At 49.6% G+C, this 16,125-nt stretch overlaps 1 protein-coding gene across 2 annotated transcripts in view; it reads left to right on the top strand.

Moving 5' to 3' along the window:
• Nucleotides 1–15,715, top strand: part of PLPP4 (phospholipid phosphatase 4) — a 148,173-nt gene extending 132,458 nt beyond the window's left edge. For both annotated transcript variants that reach the window (XM_047760732.1, XM_047760733.1), the window contains exons 6-7: nucleotides 3,180–3,350; nucleotides 15,152–15,715. In XM_047760732.1, coding sequence (XP_047616688.1) covers nucleotides 3,180–3,350; nucleotides 15,152–15,351 — 371 coding nt within the window. In that variant the 3' untranslated portion in view covers nucleotides 15,352–15,715. The remainder of the gene's footprint in view (nucleotides 1–3,179; nucleotides 3,351–15,151) is intronic.
• Nucleotides 15,716–16,125: the final 410 nt, after the last annotated feature.

Raw genomic sequence — 16,125 nt, forward strand, 5'->3', positions numbered from 1 at the left:
CCAGAGGTGGCCAGACCTTGCCTCCTGGGGGCAAGGAGGTGACCAGGTGGAGGCCAAGGGTCTGGCCTTGAACCCCTTGCCCCACGTCTTGACCTTGGAGGATTTTCAGCAGCCCCTTCCCTTGTCCATCTCATGGAATGTGCCCAGAGGCTCAGGTCTGTTGGCTGTTGAGTGGGGACTTACTGTCTGAGGGTCTCCAAACCTTTTTTTTTTTTCTTTTTTTCTGTTTTCTCTTTTTTTCCTGCACCCATATCATGCAGAAGTTCCTAGCCAGGCCGGGGATTGACCCCAAGTCACTGCAGTGACAACACCAGATCCTTAACCAGCTGAGCCACATGGGAACTCCCAAACCAGTTTTTAAAGGGGAACGTGTGCAAATTCCTGCTCAACATCCACCCTATGCTCATGGACTTTTTTGGGAGCCTAGGCAACCTCCAGGGCTGTTTCTCCTCTGATTCAAATCTTAGAAACTCTCATCCACAACTCTACAAAGCCCCAAGGCAGATCTTTTATGCTGTCCCCATTCAGTGTATCGTCCTCCCTGGTATCCTTCAGGGACTGGTTCCCAGACCCCCGAGGATACCAAAATCCATGGATACTCAAGCCCCTTGTATAATGGAGTGGCAGCATTAGGGCGGGGAGACTTGCTAAGCTGTCTGATTTGAACAAAGTCCATTACTCCTCCCGTAGGAGCTTAGAATGAGGCCAGTCCCCACCAGAGCCAAGGGTTCAGCCTCCGCCTCCCCCTCTGGTACCTCAGGGCAGAGTGTAAGTGGAGAGAAGGAAGGCATCCGCATGGACAAGGATGGGAAATTAAGAAGCCGCTGGGCTTGCTGGGATGGTGGCCCAATGGGGCCACTTTGGAACACCCTGTCTGTCATCTAATACCCTTCATCGGAGCAAACATCAACAACAGACGCAGGCAGTGAGCTTTTCTGCAGAATTGTGGTTGTAACAGGATAGTCAATATATGTTGGCACTGTGTTGCTGTTTATTTGAGTATAAATCCTTATTCAGAAGTGTTGAAATGCTTCATTTTTATTCCTGACATAAACCTGGCTTAATATTCTGTTTAAAAAAAAATACTCCATTACCTTGTTTAATTTGATTGCTAAAAAAGTTCCACTGTGGTTATAAGTTCATATTTGGGAGAATCCCATTTAAAAAGGTACTATTATCAGAGACAGCTTGTTAATGTTGCAGGTTATTCACTTTTATGTACTATGGCCATGACTGTCTGGAAGCTACAATTTAGGGGCCTGCTTTTGTCACTTTATGGCCTAAGTATTGTGTTTAGTGCTATATAATCAGAATAATTTCCATGGTTGCACCAGAATCCATTGAATAGAAGCGTCCCAGTTTGCTTTTCTCTGCCTCTGTATCAATCACTTTACATTATTCCATTATTTCAAATAACTTTGAGCAGAATATCCTCTCGTGGTTGGGTATTATTTTCTTCATATGGACTCTCAAGAGAAGTCCTGTAAAGAGGGCGGGTATGTCACAGGCCAGGCCTTCTCAGACCTCAGTGTGTGCATAACTCACTTGTGGATCTTGTGAAATGTGGATTCTAACTCAGTAGGTCTGGGCTGGGCCTGAAGTTCTGCATCTGTGACAAAGTCACTGTCACCGAGGCTGCTCCCTGGGCTTTAGGAAGTCTCTCAAAGTCCCTAGTGTCCTGGCACCAGGCCCATTCTGCAAAATCACCATGTTGGCTGGTTACCCAGGAGCTTTGCCTCTCGGAGAGGAAGGTTTTAAACAGGCTGGTGGGAGCTGTAGCCCCTGCTTTCCACCAAAGCATCTCAACTCACTCCTGCCATTAGAATCACCTGGGGGTACACGCCACACACACACACACACGCACACACACACACACACGAGGGTCCACTCCAGCCCAGTGTAAACAGAATATTGAACAACAAGCCTGACTACTAGTAATTCTGAACACTTTCCAGGTTTGTCTTTTAAAAATATTATTTTTATTAAATTATAGTTGATGTGTAATGTTGTGCCGGTTTTTGCTGTGCCGCAAAGTGACTCAGCCACACATATAAAACTTCCCAGGTTTGAAAGGTGACTCCATGTGTAGCCAGGGTTTTTAAGACCTTCCTTAAATCTCACTGAGTTCTAAAAAAGCAAAAAAAAAAAAAAAAAACAAACAAAAAAAACCCAAAAAAACCCCCAAACTGGGAGTTCCCGTCGTGGCGCAGTGGAAACAAATCCAACTAGGAACCATGAGGATGCAGGTTCAATCCCTGGCCTCACTCAGTGGGTTAAGGATCTGATGTTGCCATGAGCTGTGGTGTAGGTCACAGATGTGGCTCAGATCCTGCGTTGCTGTGGCTGTGGCATAGTCTGGCAGCTGTAGCTCCGATTAGACCCCTAGCCTGGGAACCTCCATATGCCGCAGGTGCGGCCCTAAAATGCAAAAAAAAAAAAAAAAAAAAAAATCACTGAATTCAACTCTGGTTTAAACTTGACTAGATGAACGGCTTGGGGCTCGTACATACTTCACCTGACTCCACACTTTTGGCAAGGGATTTAGCAAGCCCGTGAGTTGTCTTCGTAATTCTAAAAATTAATAACCACACTTTCTAAGAGAAAACAAGGAATTTGTCATCCCTGGCTTCTCTGTCAAACTTACTCCTTCACAGAGTTTGCGGGTCCCACCTTCCTGAATGCCACCAGGCCCCAAATCTCTTGCTTTCCCTCCCCCTTCAAAGCTAAGCGGTCATCCCAGTCATTCGTTCTCCATACACGGTTTTTCTTGCAGGAACTGAACCCGTCGTATTAAAGCTCTATCAGCATGGCCATGTCCTTCCACTGGACTGTGACCCCTTGAGACCAGAGACAGCCTCTGGTGCATCGTTTCATTCCCCATATCAGAGCCGTGCCTGTCTGTCACACAGTAAATTCCATTAAATCACTGCCGAACGAATGAATGCACGAATGACATAGAATAGATTTTGATCCCATGCAAGCCTGGAAGGTCATCCTCCCTGTTGAGAGATTCATACCAGCGTGGTTCCAGCAAGAGCACACATTGCCTAGATGGTGCCTCGTGACAACATGGCCTCGGCCCTGCGCGTGTGCAAGGTGGCAGACGGGAGGCTCAGGCGGCCCTGTGTCCCTGCCACTTACCACCTGCTGGGGTAACACCTGCTGTTTCTCTTTGGCAGTTGCCTTTTCAGGCCTGGGCTTCACGACATTCTACTTGGCTGGCAAGCTGCACTGCTTCACCGAGAGTGGGCGGGGGAAAAGCTGGAGGCTCTGCGCGGCCATCCTGCCCCTGTACTGTGCCATGATGATCGCCCTGTCCCGCATGTGCGACTACAAGCATCACTGGCAAGGTGAGTTCCTGCCCAGGGCCCACCCCGGCCCTCACGGTCTCTGCCCCTCTCCTGCAAGGATTGGGGTGGGGGGCAAGCACCTATTTGGAAAGTGCCCACTGTCAGAAATCAGAGGAGGCTGAAATGACAGAGCAGACACGTTTTTAAAGAAAGTGCACCTGTTCAGGTGAGCTCTGGCTTTCCTCCTGTCCTTGCTGGGGACAGAACTGGAGCTCCTCCCCCTTCATGCTCCAGTAGACCACTGGAATCCTGCCTTGATGGCAGGCCCTTGGTCATAGGCTCAGATGCGACTTCCCTGCTGGGTCCCTTGCCTCCACCCTCCGACTTAGTGCCAAGTGGTTGTTGGCTCGTTTCACATCGCAAATCCATCCCACAACGAGGAATTTTTCACCATGGTTGCTCTTCCAAAGGAGATGCCAGCAGCCACTGCAAGGCTGGGTGAGGCTCACCTGGATGTGTCAGTCCTCAGGTATCTGTGCAAAGTCAAACGAACATAGAACAAGGGAGGGGCTCGTTCCTGGGATAAAACTAAACCATGCTATGCCCCTCTGCGGATTAGCTGCCTGAACTGCAGCGACATCTGCCACAGCAAAAGGGGAGCCAAGACAGAGGTGGTGTCCACAGGACGTCAGAGAGACGGGGGTGCAGCCTCCAGGAGGACAGGGTCTAGGGCTCTCTCCCCAAGGCCAAACCTCAGATTACCTTGACCAGGCCACTCTTAGCCAGGCATTTGACTGGGGGTGGGTTTGGCGAGGGCACCAGGAGTCTGCACTATTAACAAGCAAGCTTATTTCTGATGAGGTCTGAGAAGGACCATGGAAGCTCTGCCGTGTCAGCTTTCGGCAAGCACGCCGACATTAACTGCCTAAATCCAGCTTCCCTGGATGAGTGGCCTTCCACAATCGGTCCATGGCCTGTGCCTCCTCTTCCTTGCCTGTCCACCTGCTGTCACCAGGCACCACTGCTGTCACCCTCCCTCCCTCCCCTTTTCTGTCTCTGCAGCCAGCTGCCCTGTGGGACTGCCCTCTTCTCACTTCCTCCCAGGCATTTGTCCAGGGTAGTTAGGCAGCAATTGAGTCCAGAGCGAGGGGGACTCCTGGGTGGGGGCTCCTCTCCCCATCTTCTCCAGGGGCCTCCTGCTCCTCCCAGGGCTTCCTCGGCTTCTCATCTTTTTTCTCCAACCTCAGCTTTCCCCTCCACCCTTCTGCAGTTCATGCTCTGGGTATCATGAGCCTACAACAGCGGGGGGGGGGGGGATGTGCAGGGGAAAGAGAGGCTGATGCGTGGTCTGGACAGGTGGGGGCTTCAAGCACTGATGGGGATCTGGATGCCCTTCTGATGGGGGTGCTCGGTAAGAGGCCCATCAGGCTGGCCCCTGAGCCCTCCCTTGTTCTCTGCTTGTATCTGTGACTTGGATGAAGTTCTGGATAACGTGAGGCTACATAATAAGGGAAGCAGGAAAAGAATCGCCGAGCCAACAGCACAGGGGCACATGCCCACTGAACCCTGGGAACTGGGGCTATTTTCCAACAATCGTTGTGGCGCCTGTGATTTGGGCATTTCCCCATGAGGCCTCTTGTGGGCTGGATGGCATTTTAGGGACTGCTTCTCATTTATCCCTTGTAAACTGTAGTGCCTTCTTCTGAACATGGCAACAGTAATCCCCCAGTATTTCCCAGAGCTGTTTCATAGGCAGAAGGAAATAATGGATCTGCGTGTACTTTGTAACTGAAAACGCATTGTACAAATACAAATTAGCTTCGTTGTGGCTTAGCGCACCACTTCTAGAGAAAGATGTGTTGGTATTTCCCAAACCGTTGATTGAGAAGCAGACATGCTTTTGGAACATGGTCTGTGTGTAAGCTACAAATCCCTGGTTTCCACTTTTATTCAGCTGCTTTGGATCCGGAGAAACGATTAAGGGTTTCAGACTTGAAGAGATTTGGGCTTTATCTAGGAAGGTAGTAAGAGCCTTTGTGTAGTGATTTTGTCCTAAAAACCTAAGACATGAGGTTGGCCTCTTGTAAATACTCTTTTGTGACTCCCTACCGAGCCGTGGCTAGCGCATTATGAAAGAATGAAGATTCACGGTGCTTGGCTTTAGGAAAACGGTGGCCTCGTGATGGCAGCTGGTGCATTCAAGGCCCGCTGGCAACGGGGCTTCAGCCCCATCCTATCCAACTGGCACAGAAAGGAACTCAGATCACTAGAGGGAGAATATTAATGCTCTCTGGGCTGATGTGGAAGCAGAACAAGAGAATTTATGTTTGGTAATGTTTAGGAGCATACTTAGGGGGGACAGACCAAAATTGCATCATGGTAGACTCCTGCAGCCAAAGCCAAATGTGCATCAGTTGGTACAGCTCATGGATGTGGCCCAACTAGCCATTCAGCTGTGCCATCGTCTGTTCAGTCTGTATCCCTAGAATCGGCCTGGAGCAGAGTGTGTCTTTCCTTGGATCTTCCGATGGGCTCCGAGTCAGGCTCTTTTTACCTGAGTTCCCCTTTAGGAGGCCCTCTGTCACTGTCTACACCAGTGATCTCAGTGGGGGTGACTGAACTCCCCAGGGGACATTTAGCAACGTCTGGAAACAGCTTTTGAGTCTTCCCCGTTGGGGGTGGCTGTGGGGGTGGTTGCTGTTGGCATCTGGTGTGTAGGATCCAGGAACACTGTCAAACATCATCCAGCATCCAAGACAGCACTTCCCTTACAATGGAGACTTATCCAGCCCCAAGTGTCTACTGATGAGGCTGAGAAACCTTGACCTAATCACACCTCAGCTCCATCTTTCTTTCCCTTATTCCAGGTGAAGACGCAGCAGTATTCAATGAGTGGACAATTTTACTCATTCAATACTCCTTTAGTATTAAAGGAATAATCAAAGAGGCCATTTGGGTTTCCCGCTTGGAAGAGGGCTGGACGGTGCGGCTGCTGGGTATGTGGGTGTTTGAGGCAGGCTGCCTGGCTGAGAGAAATAAGATGTTGCTTTTCTTTGGTGCACTGGGTTGCCCAGTGACCGTGGGCAGGGGCCATCCATCATGATGAGAATTGACGTGAAGCCCCAAAGGCAGCAGCAAAACCTGAATCCCTCTCAGTATAGACTTTAGTTAACAGCATTAATATTATGAGATTTTTATGACTGCATTTCAATTTTGACTTAAGCAATTGTGCCTAATGTGGAAAGATATCCAGTTACTCAATTACATAGTCAGAGCCAGTAAACAACCCCTCATCTCAAAGGCCTTGCTCTGTTCATTATTGTGATGTTTTTCTGTTATCGACACCCTTCTGGCTCTTCTGCCTTCTCAACTCCACTCCAAACACATGGGTCTATTGTTTTATTAAGCGAGGAAAATGGAGGGCACAGGCTGTGGACGAGAGTGACATTGAAACACACAGTAGGACTTCAGAAATGAAACCACTGGATGGATGATTAATCTCTGTGCAGCTGAGATTCTCCATGTCTTTGTGACACGCTGGCTTCCTGGTCAACTGGAAGCTGGTGCGCTCGTGGGTGATGCCAACTGCAAAGCCAGGGCTTCACAAAGGGCTTACCTTTGGAATTAACTGTGTGTTTTTGGCATTAAAGCTCGCAGGATCCCCATGCTGGAGAACATCGAGAAAAATGCACAGAAAGAATGGGGCATCCCACTGCACCCTCTTTTGCCTCGACTCATAGTCTTGTATGCTGATGGTTTCCAGGCAGTGGACAAGTATAGTGCAAGTGACAGGAGTGTGTTGTTTCTTCCACTTATGCCTTGTTCCTTCTTTGCTTAGTTCCCAGGGAAGATGCCTCTTGGCTGTTCCCAAGTCTCTGACAACCTGGCTTCATTTCACTCCAGGGAACCTCCCTTCTGCTTTCTGTGATGCTCTGGTTTCCCCTATTGGCTCTATGCTCACAGTATTTCCCGAGTCCAACTTCCTCTCCCCGCTCTCGTCCAAACCACCATCACCTGTTGCCTGGATTATGGCTGAAGCCTCCCTGCCCTCTCGCTCCTGCCTCCTTTGCCCCTCACACTGCAGCCAGAATGAGCCTTTCAAGCCCTGACCCACCCGATGCCTCTCCTCCGCCAAAAGCCTCCGGTGGGTGGTGACTGAGTCCCTCTTGCTGTCAGCATCAAAGGCGAGTCCTGCACTGGCTGCAAGATCTGGTCCCTCGTTTCCTGCCTCTCTGCTAGTATTCCCTACTCCCCTCCTTGCTCATGGCCCTGCCTTCCCACCCCAGGGCCTTGGCATGGCCTTTCCTGTACCTGGGATGCTCTTCTCTCAGATGTGTGTGTGGCTGGTTCCCCGCATCCCTCCTACTCTTAGCTCAAGCGAGCGAAGGCATCTTGTGGGGACCACTCTGCTGAAATCACAGACCATCCCCCACTCCCTGTGTCTTTCGCTTTGCTCATTGACCACCATCTGATGAAGTCATTTACAATGTATTGACTATTGTCCATTCTTACCTGCTAGAACAGGCATCTACATGCTTTCTATGTAAAGGGCCAGGTCATAAATATCTCAGGGAGTTCCTGCTATGGTCCAGTGGGTTAAGAACCTGACTGTAGCTGTTGTTACAGCTGTGGCATAGGTGGCAGCTGCAGCTTGGATTTGATCCCTGGCCCAGGAACTTCCATATGCTACAGGTGAGGTCATGATAGATAGATAGATAGATATATAGATAGATAGATAGATAATCTCAGCTCTTATGTGGGCCATATAGTCTCTCTTGTAACTAACTGACTTGGCTTGGGGTGAAAGCAGCTATAGACAACACGTAAAGAATGCTTCACACCATGTGCGGAGCTCTGCACTAAAATATAATCTTCCCGTGGGCAGGCATTTGTCTCTTTCTTTGGCATGACTCATAGCAGGTATTTGGGTTAATTTCCTAGGGCTGCTGTAACTAAGTGCCACAAACCAAGTGGCTTAGAAGAATAGACATGGTCTCATGGTTCTGGAGGCCAGAAGCCCAAAATCCAGGGGTCTGTGGGGCCACCCCTGCCTCTGACACCTTCCAAGTGAAAGGCCCTCCCTTGCGTCTTCTGGCTTCCTGAGCCCCAGGTGTTCCTTGACTCATGGCCGCATGTTCCAATCTCTGCCTCCATCTGTGCGTTGAATTTTCCCTGTGTTTCTTCGCATCACCTGTCCTCTGTTGTGTCTGTGTGTCCGAATTTCCTCCCCGGTCACATTAGGTTAGAGCCCATCCTATGGATCTCCTTTAACTTGATTATCTCTGTAGAGACTCTACATGCAAATAAGGTCACAGTCTGAAGTACAGCAGGTTGGGACTTCACCACGTTCTGGGGAGGGGACACAATTCCTAATGCTTAACAATGCTTGCTCAGTGTGTGGGGGGGTGAATGAAGAGTTGATTTTGACTCAGTCGTATTCCTTTCTTACTAGCTATCATTGTTTCTGTACACTGGTTTTACTAAAATGGCTCTTTTTTTTTTTCTTACAGGGCCGGCACCCCCAGCATATGGAGGTTCCCAGGCTAGGGGTCTAATCAGAGCCACAGCTGCTGGCCTACACCAGAGCCACAGCCATACCAGATCCGAGCTGCGTCTGCGACCTACACCACAGCTCACGGCAACACCGGATCCTTAACCCACTGAGTGAGGCCAGGGATGGAACCCGCAACCTCATGGTTCCTGGTCGGATTTGTTTCCACTGCACCATGACAGGAACTCCAAAATTGCTCTTTTTCTATGCAAGTGTGTTCCTTTGCAAAATAAACCAAAAAGTTAAGACTTTAAACATTGATTCATTACATCTCTGCACTTGTGTGCCCATGCCTTCTCTGATGGAGGCACAGAATTGTGGTGGACAGATATAGTGCTGCCCTTCCAGCTTCCAGTGCCCCAGGAAGATTGGGCATCCTCTGTACTATAGAAGTTCTTTTCTAGAAACTCAGAGTTGCAAAAGCATGAAGCTTCATTAATAGTAGAATCAAAAGGAATTCCCGAGGCAGCTCAGCAGGTTACAAACCCTACTGGTGTCCATGAGGATGCAGGTTCGATCTCTGGCCTCACTCAGTGGGTTAAAGATCCAGTGTTGCCGTGAGCTGTGGTGTAGGTCGCAGACGCAGCTCAGATCTGGTATGGCTGTGGCTCTGGTGTAGGCCAGCAGCTATAGCTCTGATTAGACCCCTAGCCTGGGAACCTCCATATGCTGTGGGTGCGGCCCTAAAATTTTTTTTTAAAAGTAGTAGAATAAAAAGAAGAGAAATAGTTACGTGGGGTTGTTGAGTTTTCCAGAGCTGGTATTTACCCTTGGAGTCTTGGGTCATGGAACCCAAGGCATACAAAGTCCCAAGCCAAACCAGCTAAGTGATGTTGGTTGTTTCCATGGCAATGGGAGGGCTGTCTTCTTCCCAGGGACTTGGCAGCACATCTTCAGAAGCCTTTCTGCTGGTTTGTGCCAGAGCAGGGGAGCAAGGCTGCTATGGACTGGTACCCTAGGGGGCCAGACTCCACGAGATCCTTTCTGTCCCTTGACCTCATGAAAAGGGGTGGGGTCAAGCCCATTTTACAGGTGATGATTCTCATCCAGGTAGCCTGATTCAAAGTCTCGCCCTTTCTTCTACCATTGGAGCCCATAAGTCTTGATTGGAACTGCCCTTTAAATAACTTTGTCGATGTATAATTCATAATTCATAAAACATACAATTCAATGCTTTTTATTATATTCAGAGTTGTGCAACCATCATCACTATCTAATTCCAGAAAATTTTCATATCCCCATCCATCTCAGCCCCTGGCAACCACAAATCTGCTTTCTTGCTCTACGGAATTCCCTCTTCTGGACATTGCATAAACAGGGCAGGACACAATTTGTGGCCTTTTGTGGCCTTTTGTGGCTGATGTAGTGTTTATTCTTTAGTGCATCCTGTGAATATTGTTCAGTGCATCTCAGCTCACCAAACATTTACTGAAGAATAACTGCTGAGCTCTGGGGAAACAAAGATGAATGAGGCAGGTCAAGGAAGAGTCAACACCGAGAGGCAGGTGTGTGCTGAGAGGTGCACAGACGGGAGCCCAGACCGCCAGTGGGGCCCTGACCCAGGCTGAGGGCTCAGCAGGGTCCTCAGGGGACATGGAAAACCTACTTCTCCAGCCACTCCAGAAGCCTGGTCACCTTCTGTGCTAGAGAATTACAAAGACACCAGCCCTTAAAGAGAAGGTGGACCTTAAACTTGCCACGTCCCTGCCTCCCTCTGCCTAGAAGACTGCGCTGCCCTCCTGCCCGCACTTCCCACTCCTCCTGGTTCCCACCGGCACCTCCTGGCTCTGGGTCTTGTCCTCAGTGAAACTTCCATGGTCCAGACAAGCCAGGCCACTCCCCTGGCTGCTGTCACACACCCGCCTTCTCCTGTGTGGTGCACTTCTCAGCTGCAGCTCATGGACAAGGCTGTCATTCTTCACTGTCCATCTTGCCCTGAAGATTAGGAATGGGTCTGTTTGGATCAGCCTCATGCCCTAAGACCAGATATCACCCCTGACCCCTGATCCCCATGCAGGATTCATGGTGGATGAATAGCCTCAGTGCTGAGGGAGGAGACTGGGTGTTGTGTACTCCAGGGACCCCAGGATCCACATATTCCCCCTTTGACACCCCCACCCCCTATCCCATGATACCATATGTAGGGTGAAGTCAGTCCCAAGTAGTTTTTCCCCTAATTGAAACCTACCTTCCCCCCTGCCTGCTTTTCTGCCAGCACACACCCCACAGGGTGCGGTTTCATCAAAATCACAGTCGTTCACTTAGGGGACTTGATGACTCTCTCATAAAACAAGTCACTTTTAAAATCGTGTTCACCACCTTTGCAATAAATGAAGCCCCGAATGCCTTTGTGAGAAGGCGGCTTCGCTAGACCTTTCACTGCCCTGGTTACTTCCGATAACTCCTGTGGCACCTGTTTTATTCATTCCATTAGATGGGGAGACAGCCTTGCCAGCCGTCACCATTCTTGAGCTTTTTCTGCCTTGTCAGTAAGCCCGGGGCACATATACTTGGAATGACCTAATGTCTTTTCGTCAGTGATGCACCTAGTAAAATGCCTTGTTACAGAAAATAGAAAGCCAGATGGCATTATTTGTAGGTTTTTGCTGTGTGGCCTCTTCAATAGTCAGTGGCTCAAACACAGGTGTCCTGGATCACTTCAGATGTTAATAAAAATAATGCCCCATGGGGCTCTTTTCTGAAGTTATTGGAAAACCAAAACAATAGTGTGACTCAAAGACCTGGAACTGGAAAAATACCCTGGTGAATTTCACAGGCTGCTGGCCATAGGCGATGCAAAGAGCTTCTCAATTTGAGGAGCTTGATTGAATCCCATTAATTATGCCTCGGAACCCCACTCAGCAAGTCATAGTAGGTATTCCTTTCCAATTTCTTGGGTGACAGATGTTTTTTAAGTTCACTGAAAGTTTATTTAAAATGCTCTGAGGGGAGTTCCTGTCGTGGCTTGGTAGGTTATGAACTGGACTAGCATCCACGAGGATGTGGGTTCGATCACTGGCCTTGCTCAGTGGGTTAAGGATCTGGCGTTGCTGTGAGTTGTGATGTAGGTTGCAGATGCGGCTTGGATCCCCCATTGCTGTGGCTCTGGCATAGGCTGGCAGCTACAGCTCCCATTCAACCCCTAGCCTGGGAGCTTCCATATGCTGTAGCTGCAGCCTTAAAAGAATAAAAAAATAAATTAAAAAAATAAACTCCTGTGAAAGTTTGGCCATGCTCAGGAGATGAGAACTCTAGACTGCTGAATTGCAGTTGTAGGGTGGGAAAGGCCTAGAAAGCTCATAACAGTGATGGACACTTATTTTTTTTAGACACTGAATTTTAAGGACATATTTTGTGACATGCTCTGGGTTATACTGTTCAGAAGCAGGTCTCCTTAAATCTTGGTCACAATTCAGTGATATGGATCTTGAGATTTCTGTTTGCGAGACAGGGAAACTGAGCCTCTGAGGTGCAGGGACTTGCCTTGGTAGGGGCTGCAGTGTCTTTGTTGGGGATTCCTCAGCCTTCATATAGCATTTCAGATCTAGGGTGAGGGTAGAGGGTGCCTGTTCTGGGGGCGAGGATGAGTCTCTGGGTTTCACTGCCGTCGCTCAGGTGGTCCCTTTGTAGCTACTCACCAGGGCTGATTGGCCACGAATATAGTTTCCTTGCCTTCCTGCCAGATGGTGGCTACGCAGCGTCACCGTGTTTGAGCTTCTATGGGGAGGAAGTAGCCACAGTGATTCAGCCTTTCTCTTTGACCAGTTAGAATGACTTTTGTTTCTTAGCAATGTTTTATCCCCGTCGAAGTTATGACCGACTTTCTGAATATGCCTTGGTAGAATTTCCAAATGATCAGAAGGCTGGTCTCAGTAGGCTGACCCTGGGGACTAAATTCCTGGAACACTTACATGCGAAGACCTCTTAGCTGCCATGCAGCTGTTCCTGAGGAGGGAGCCCAGACCCAGAGAGGGGAACGGGGTCTGCACAGGCCGCAGCAAGACAGTACCCAGAATCTAACCTTCAATTACTCTACACATATCTATTCATCCACCTCCCTCCACCAACCAAATACTGTTCCAGGTGAGCAAAGTGCTGTTCCAGGAGCTGAGGAATCAACGGCCAACAAGAGAGACACAGCTCCTGCCCTGGGGGAGTTTAGAATCCAATGGGAAATAGTACAGAATTGCACAGATCGGCATTCTTTGCCATTCTCGTCCCACGGGGGAAAATGAAAGCATTTACTTGGGGGGATTTGGTCTAATCTGGAGGGTGGGTGAGGCATCTTTGCACAAGGATGGTGCGTTGAGCTCCAGAGGATGAGTAGAAATTGAATAGGTGAGGAGATGAAGGAAAGGGATTCCCAGGATTGGGGCAGCGTTTGCAGGGAGGGAGAAAAGGGAGGGAGATGTATTGGGGTGTACTGGGGAAACAGAAGGAACACGGTGGCTGCAGTAGAGTGAGGGCCACGGGGATGGCCAGGAGGTCAGAGGGACCAGGTGCATAGCTTTGAAGGCCATGGGGACTTAATCAGGTCCCTAAGAACGGTGGGAAGGAGTTTAATCGAGAGGATGACCTCATCTGTTTGCCCTTGAAAAACCAGCACGAGTGACTGTGTCCACCTCCAGCCACCAGAGCAGTGTCTGTGCATTTGATTCATATGCAGCGGACCTTCAAGCCGCCCTCACAGAAATGCCTGTGTTCCTTACCTGTTTTGCTGCTGTTTCATAAGTAAAATTACATGCGCTCAACGACTATCCTTATTTAAAAGAGCTGAAAGCTATTTATGATAGAACTTTTAAACATTTTACTCTTGGTCTAGTAAAAATGTGAAGGTAGAAATAATTCTTCAAAAGATAATAACATACCACAATCATCCCTTTCCTCAAAAATGGTCCCAATTATCCTAGATGGATCCGGGATGCCTGTAGCAAAAGGCCTGCTAAGGGGGTGCAGATATCTACGACTTGAACAGTTTGTTTTCTTAGAAGGTATATTTCCTGGACAGCCACCCCAATTCCCTCACAGGAGACCCAGGAGAGTCAGCCTGTGACTTAAACTGAGGTCAGTCCACAGTGCGTTGCCTAATGGGAAGTGTCTGGAAACTCCACCATCCCGGGCACTGAATGGTTAAGCAAGGCCGTTACTGCTCACCTGAGCTCAGGTGCTCTACCTTTCCATCAGCCTGCTGTGTTCTGAAAGCTGGGACATTGCAAAGCCTGGAGTGAACCTGCCAGGGTTCAAGCACAGCCAAAGAGCAGTGCAGGTCAGAGTCAGGTCCAGTGCCATCATTAACGAGGGATGGGGTTGTGGAGAGCCCCACTGGCCTCTCTGATCCTGAATGTCTTCTGTAAAGTGGGGATGGTGCTCCCTGCCCGTAGCAGGTGTGGGCGATTCAACAAGATAATGAAGGGGAAAGTGGAAGCCCCCCAAATGGAGAATGACTGTGCAGCCTGGCAGCGACCTCCCCAAGCGTTCAAGGTTCTCTTGTCAAGGGGAGGTTTTCCATTGCCTTAGAATCCTTTTTGGCAAGAATAACCCATAGCAACACTGTTTAAAGGGCATGCATACACTTGCGTGCAATGCACACATATGCGGACACACACACACACACACACACACACACACACACACAAAATGAGGAAGGGGCCACCCCACGGTGGAAGGGTCTGTTTTGCCTGCAGAGACACTTTCTTGCCTTGTCTGCCACCTTCCCTCCCTCCAACTTGATGAAAATCTGCAGCTTCATGGAGAGATGGAGCCCCTCCCACCAGGACTGTCAGGATTGGCCATCCCGGTGTATTATAAAATGATTTCTTCACTTTGTGACTCAGAAGTTTCATTTCATCCCTGGGAAACCACTTCCTGGGAGGCAGGGACCTGCATGCTGGCTGGGTGACTGTGGCGCCCCAGCAGGACTCCAGTGAGATCTTGCTAAAGAAAAGGAAATTGCAACCCCTGGGGGTGTTTAGAACCCGTAGAGGTGGCCGAGCTCTTCTTCCAGAGTTTAGAATTGCTTTTCGAAACTCAAGAATGCAAATCTGAGTTTGTGCCACGCCCAGGTGCAAAGTACATAGAAGAATCAAGAACACACTTAGAAGGTATGTTTAACTTCTCAAAATGCTACGAGCTCACGGAGGTTGCCAGGATTTCTACCTCCAGTGTGATTTCTCTTCCCTTTAGTCTTCCAGGGGGTCCGAGAAGCAAAGCCATCCTTGGAGCCGGTAGGAAGAGGGCTTTCTGGAAAACCTAACGGGCGCATTTGAATGAATCATAATGCAAGTCTCCCGGTTTTGCTCTTCCCTCCTAGATTCTTTTGTGGGCGGAGTCATTGGCCTCATTTTTGCCTACATTTGCTACAGACAGCACTACCCCCCTCTGGCCAACACAGCTTGTCACAAACCCTACGTCAGTCTCCGGGTCCCCACGTCGCTGAAGAAAGATGAGAGCCCCACAGCCGACAGCGCGCCCAGCCTGCCCCTGGAGGGCATCACAGAGGGCCCCGTATGACCCGAGCCTTGGAGGATGGACGCTGAGCCCAGGGCACGCTCTTCCACCCCGACCTCATACCGCAATAGAAGGGGTTTTCTCTAGTGTGTTTCTCATCAGTTACTCCTCAAAGTTATCCTTCTGTTTCCATTTTGCCGATGGTGTTCCTGCTACTTTAAACGTCTCCTTTCAACTCTCCCGAACGTGCAAAGGAAGGACCCAGGAACATGATCCAGGAGACGCGTGTGGAAAGAGGCTGCAAGGGTGGGCGGGTGCAGCTTGGGCGGTTCCTCTATCTGAAATGTTTGCTGTCACAGCCCCCGTCCTATGTTTTCATGGGTGTAAAACATAATAAAACCTCCCACGTGGAAGATGTGGTGTTGGCTATTCCCTGCACAAGTCATTTGGGGATGTAGTGAGTTTCACATCCAAAGCCGGGTGGGGAGCCAGCCCAGCACCTCCTCCGGCTACAGTCATTCTAGGTGCTGAGCTTGGGGGGGGCAAAGGCTGAGACCCTTACTGAACTGTGAAGAGCCCTATCTTTGATGTCTCAAGACTGTCACTTTCCAGCAGTTCAGGTGACAGACTGCCCTTGGAAAGACTTGAGTGGCTGTAGAGAGGGTCGCCAGAGTAGCTCTGCCCTGAGCATGCCAGCTAGACCCATCAGGATGTCTGATCAGCCACCTTCTGTGGTAGGTTCAGCCCGGGAGCGCATGTACCGCCTTGCAAAGATCTTGTTGAATGAGCCCCAGGCTAGCCGTCTGTCTCCGGCTGTGGTCCCTCCTAAGCCGTGTC

The sequence above is a fragment of the Phacochoerus africanus genome, chromosome 15, assembly GCF_016906955.1.
Source record: "Phacochoerus africanus isolate WHEZ1 chromosome 15, ROS_Pafr_v1, whole genome shotgun sequence".
Lineage (NCBI taxonomy): Eukaryota > Metazoa > Chordata > Mammalia > Artiodactyla > Suidae > Phacochoerus > Phacochoerus africanus.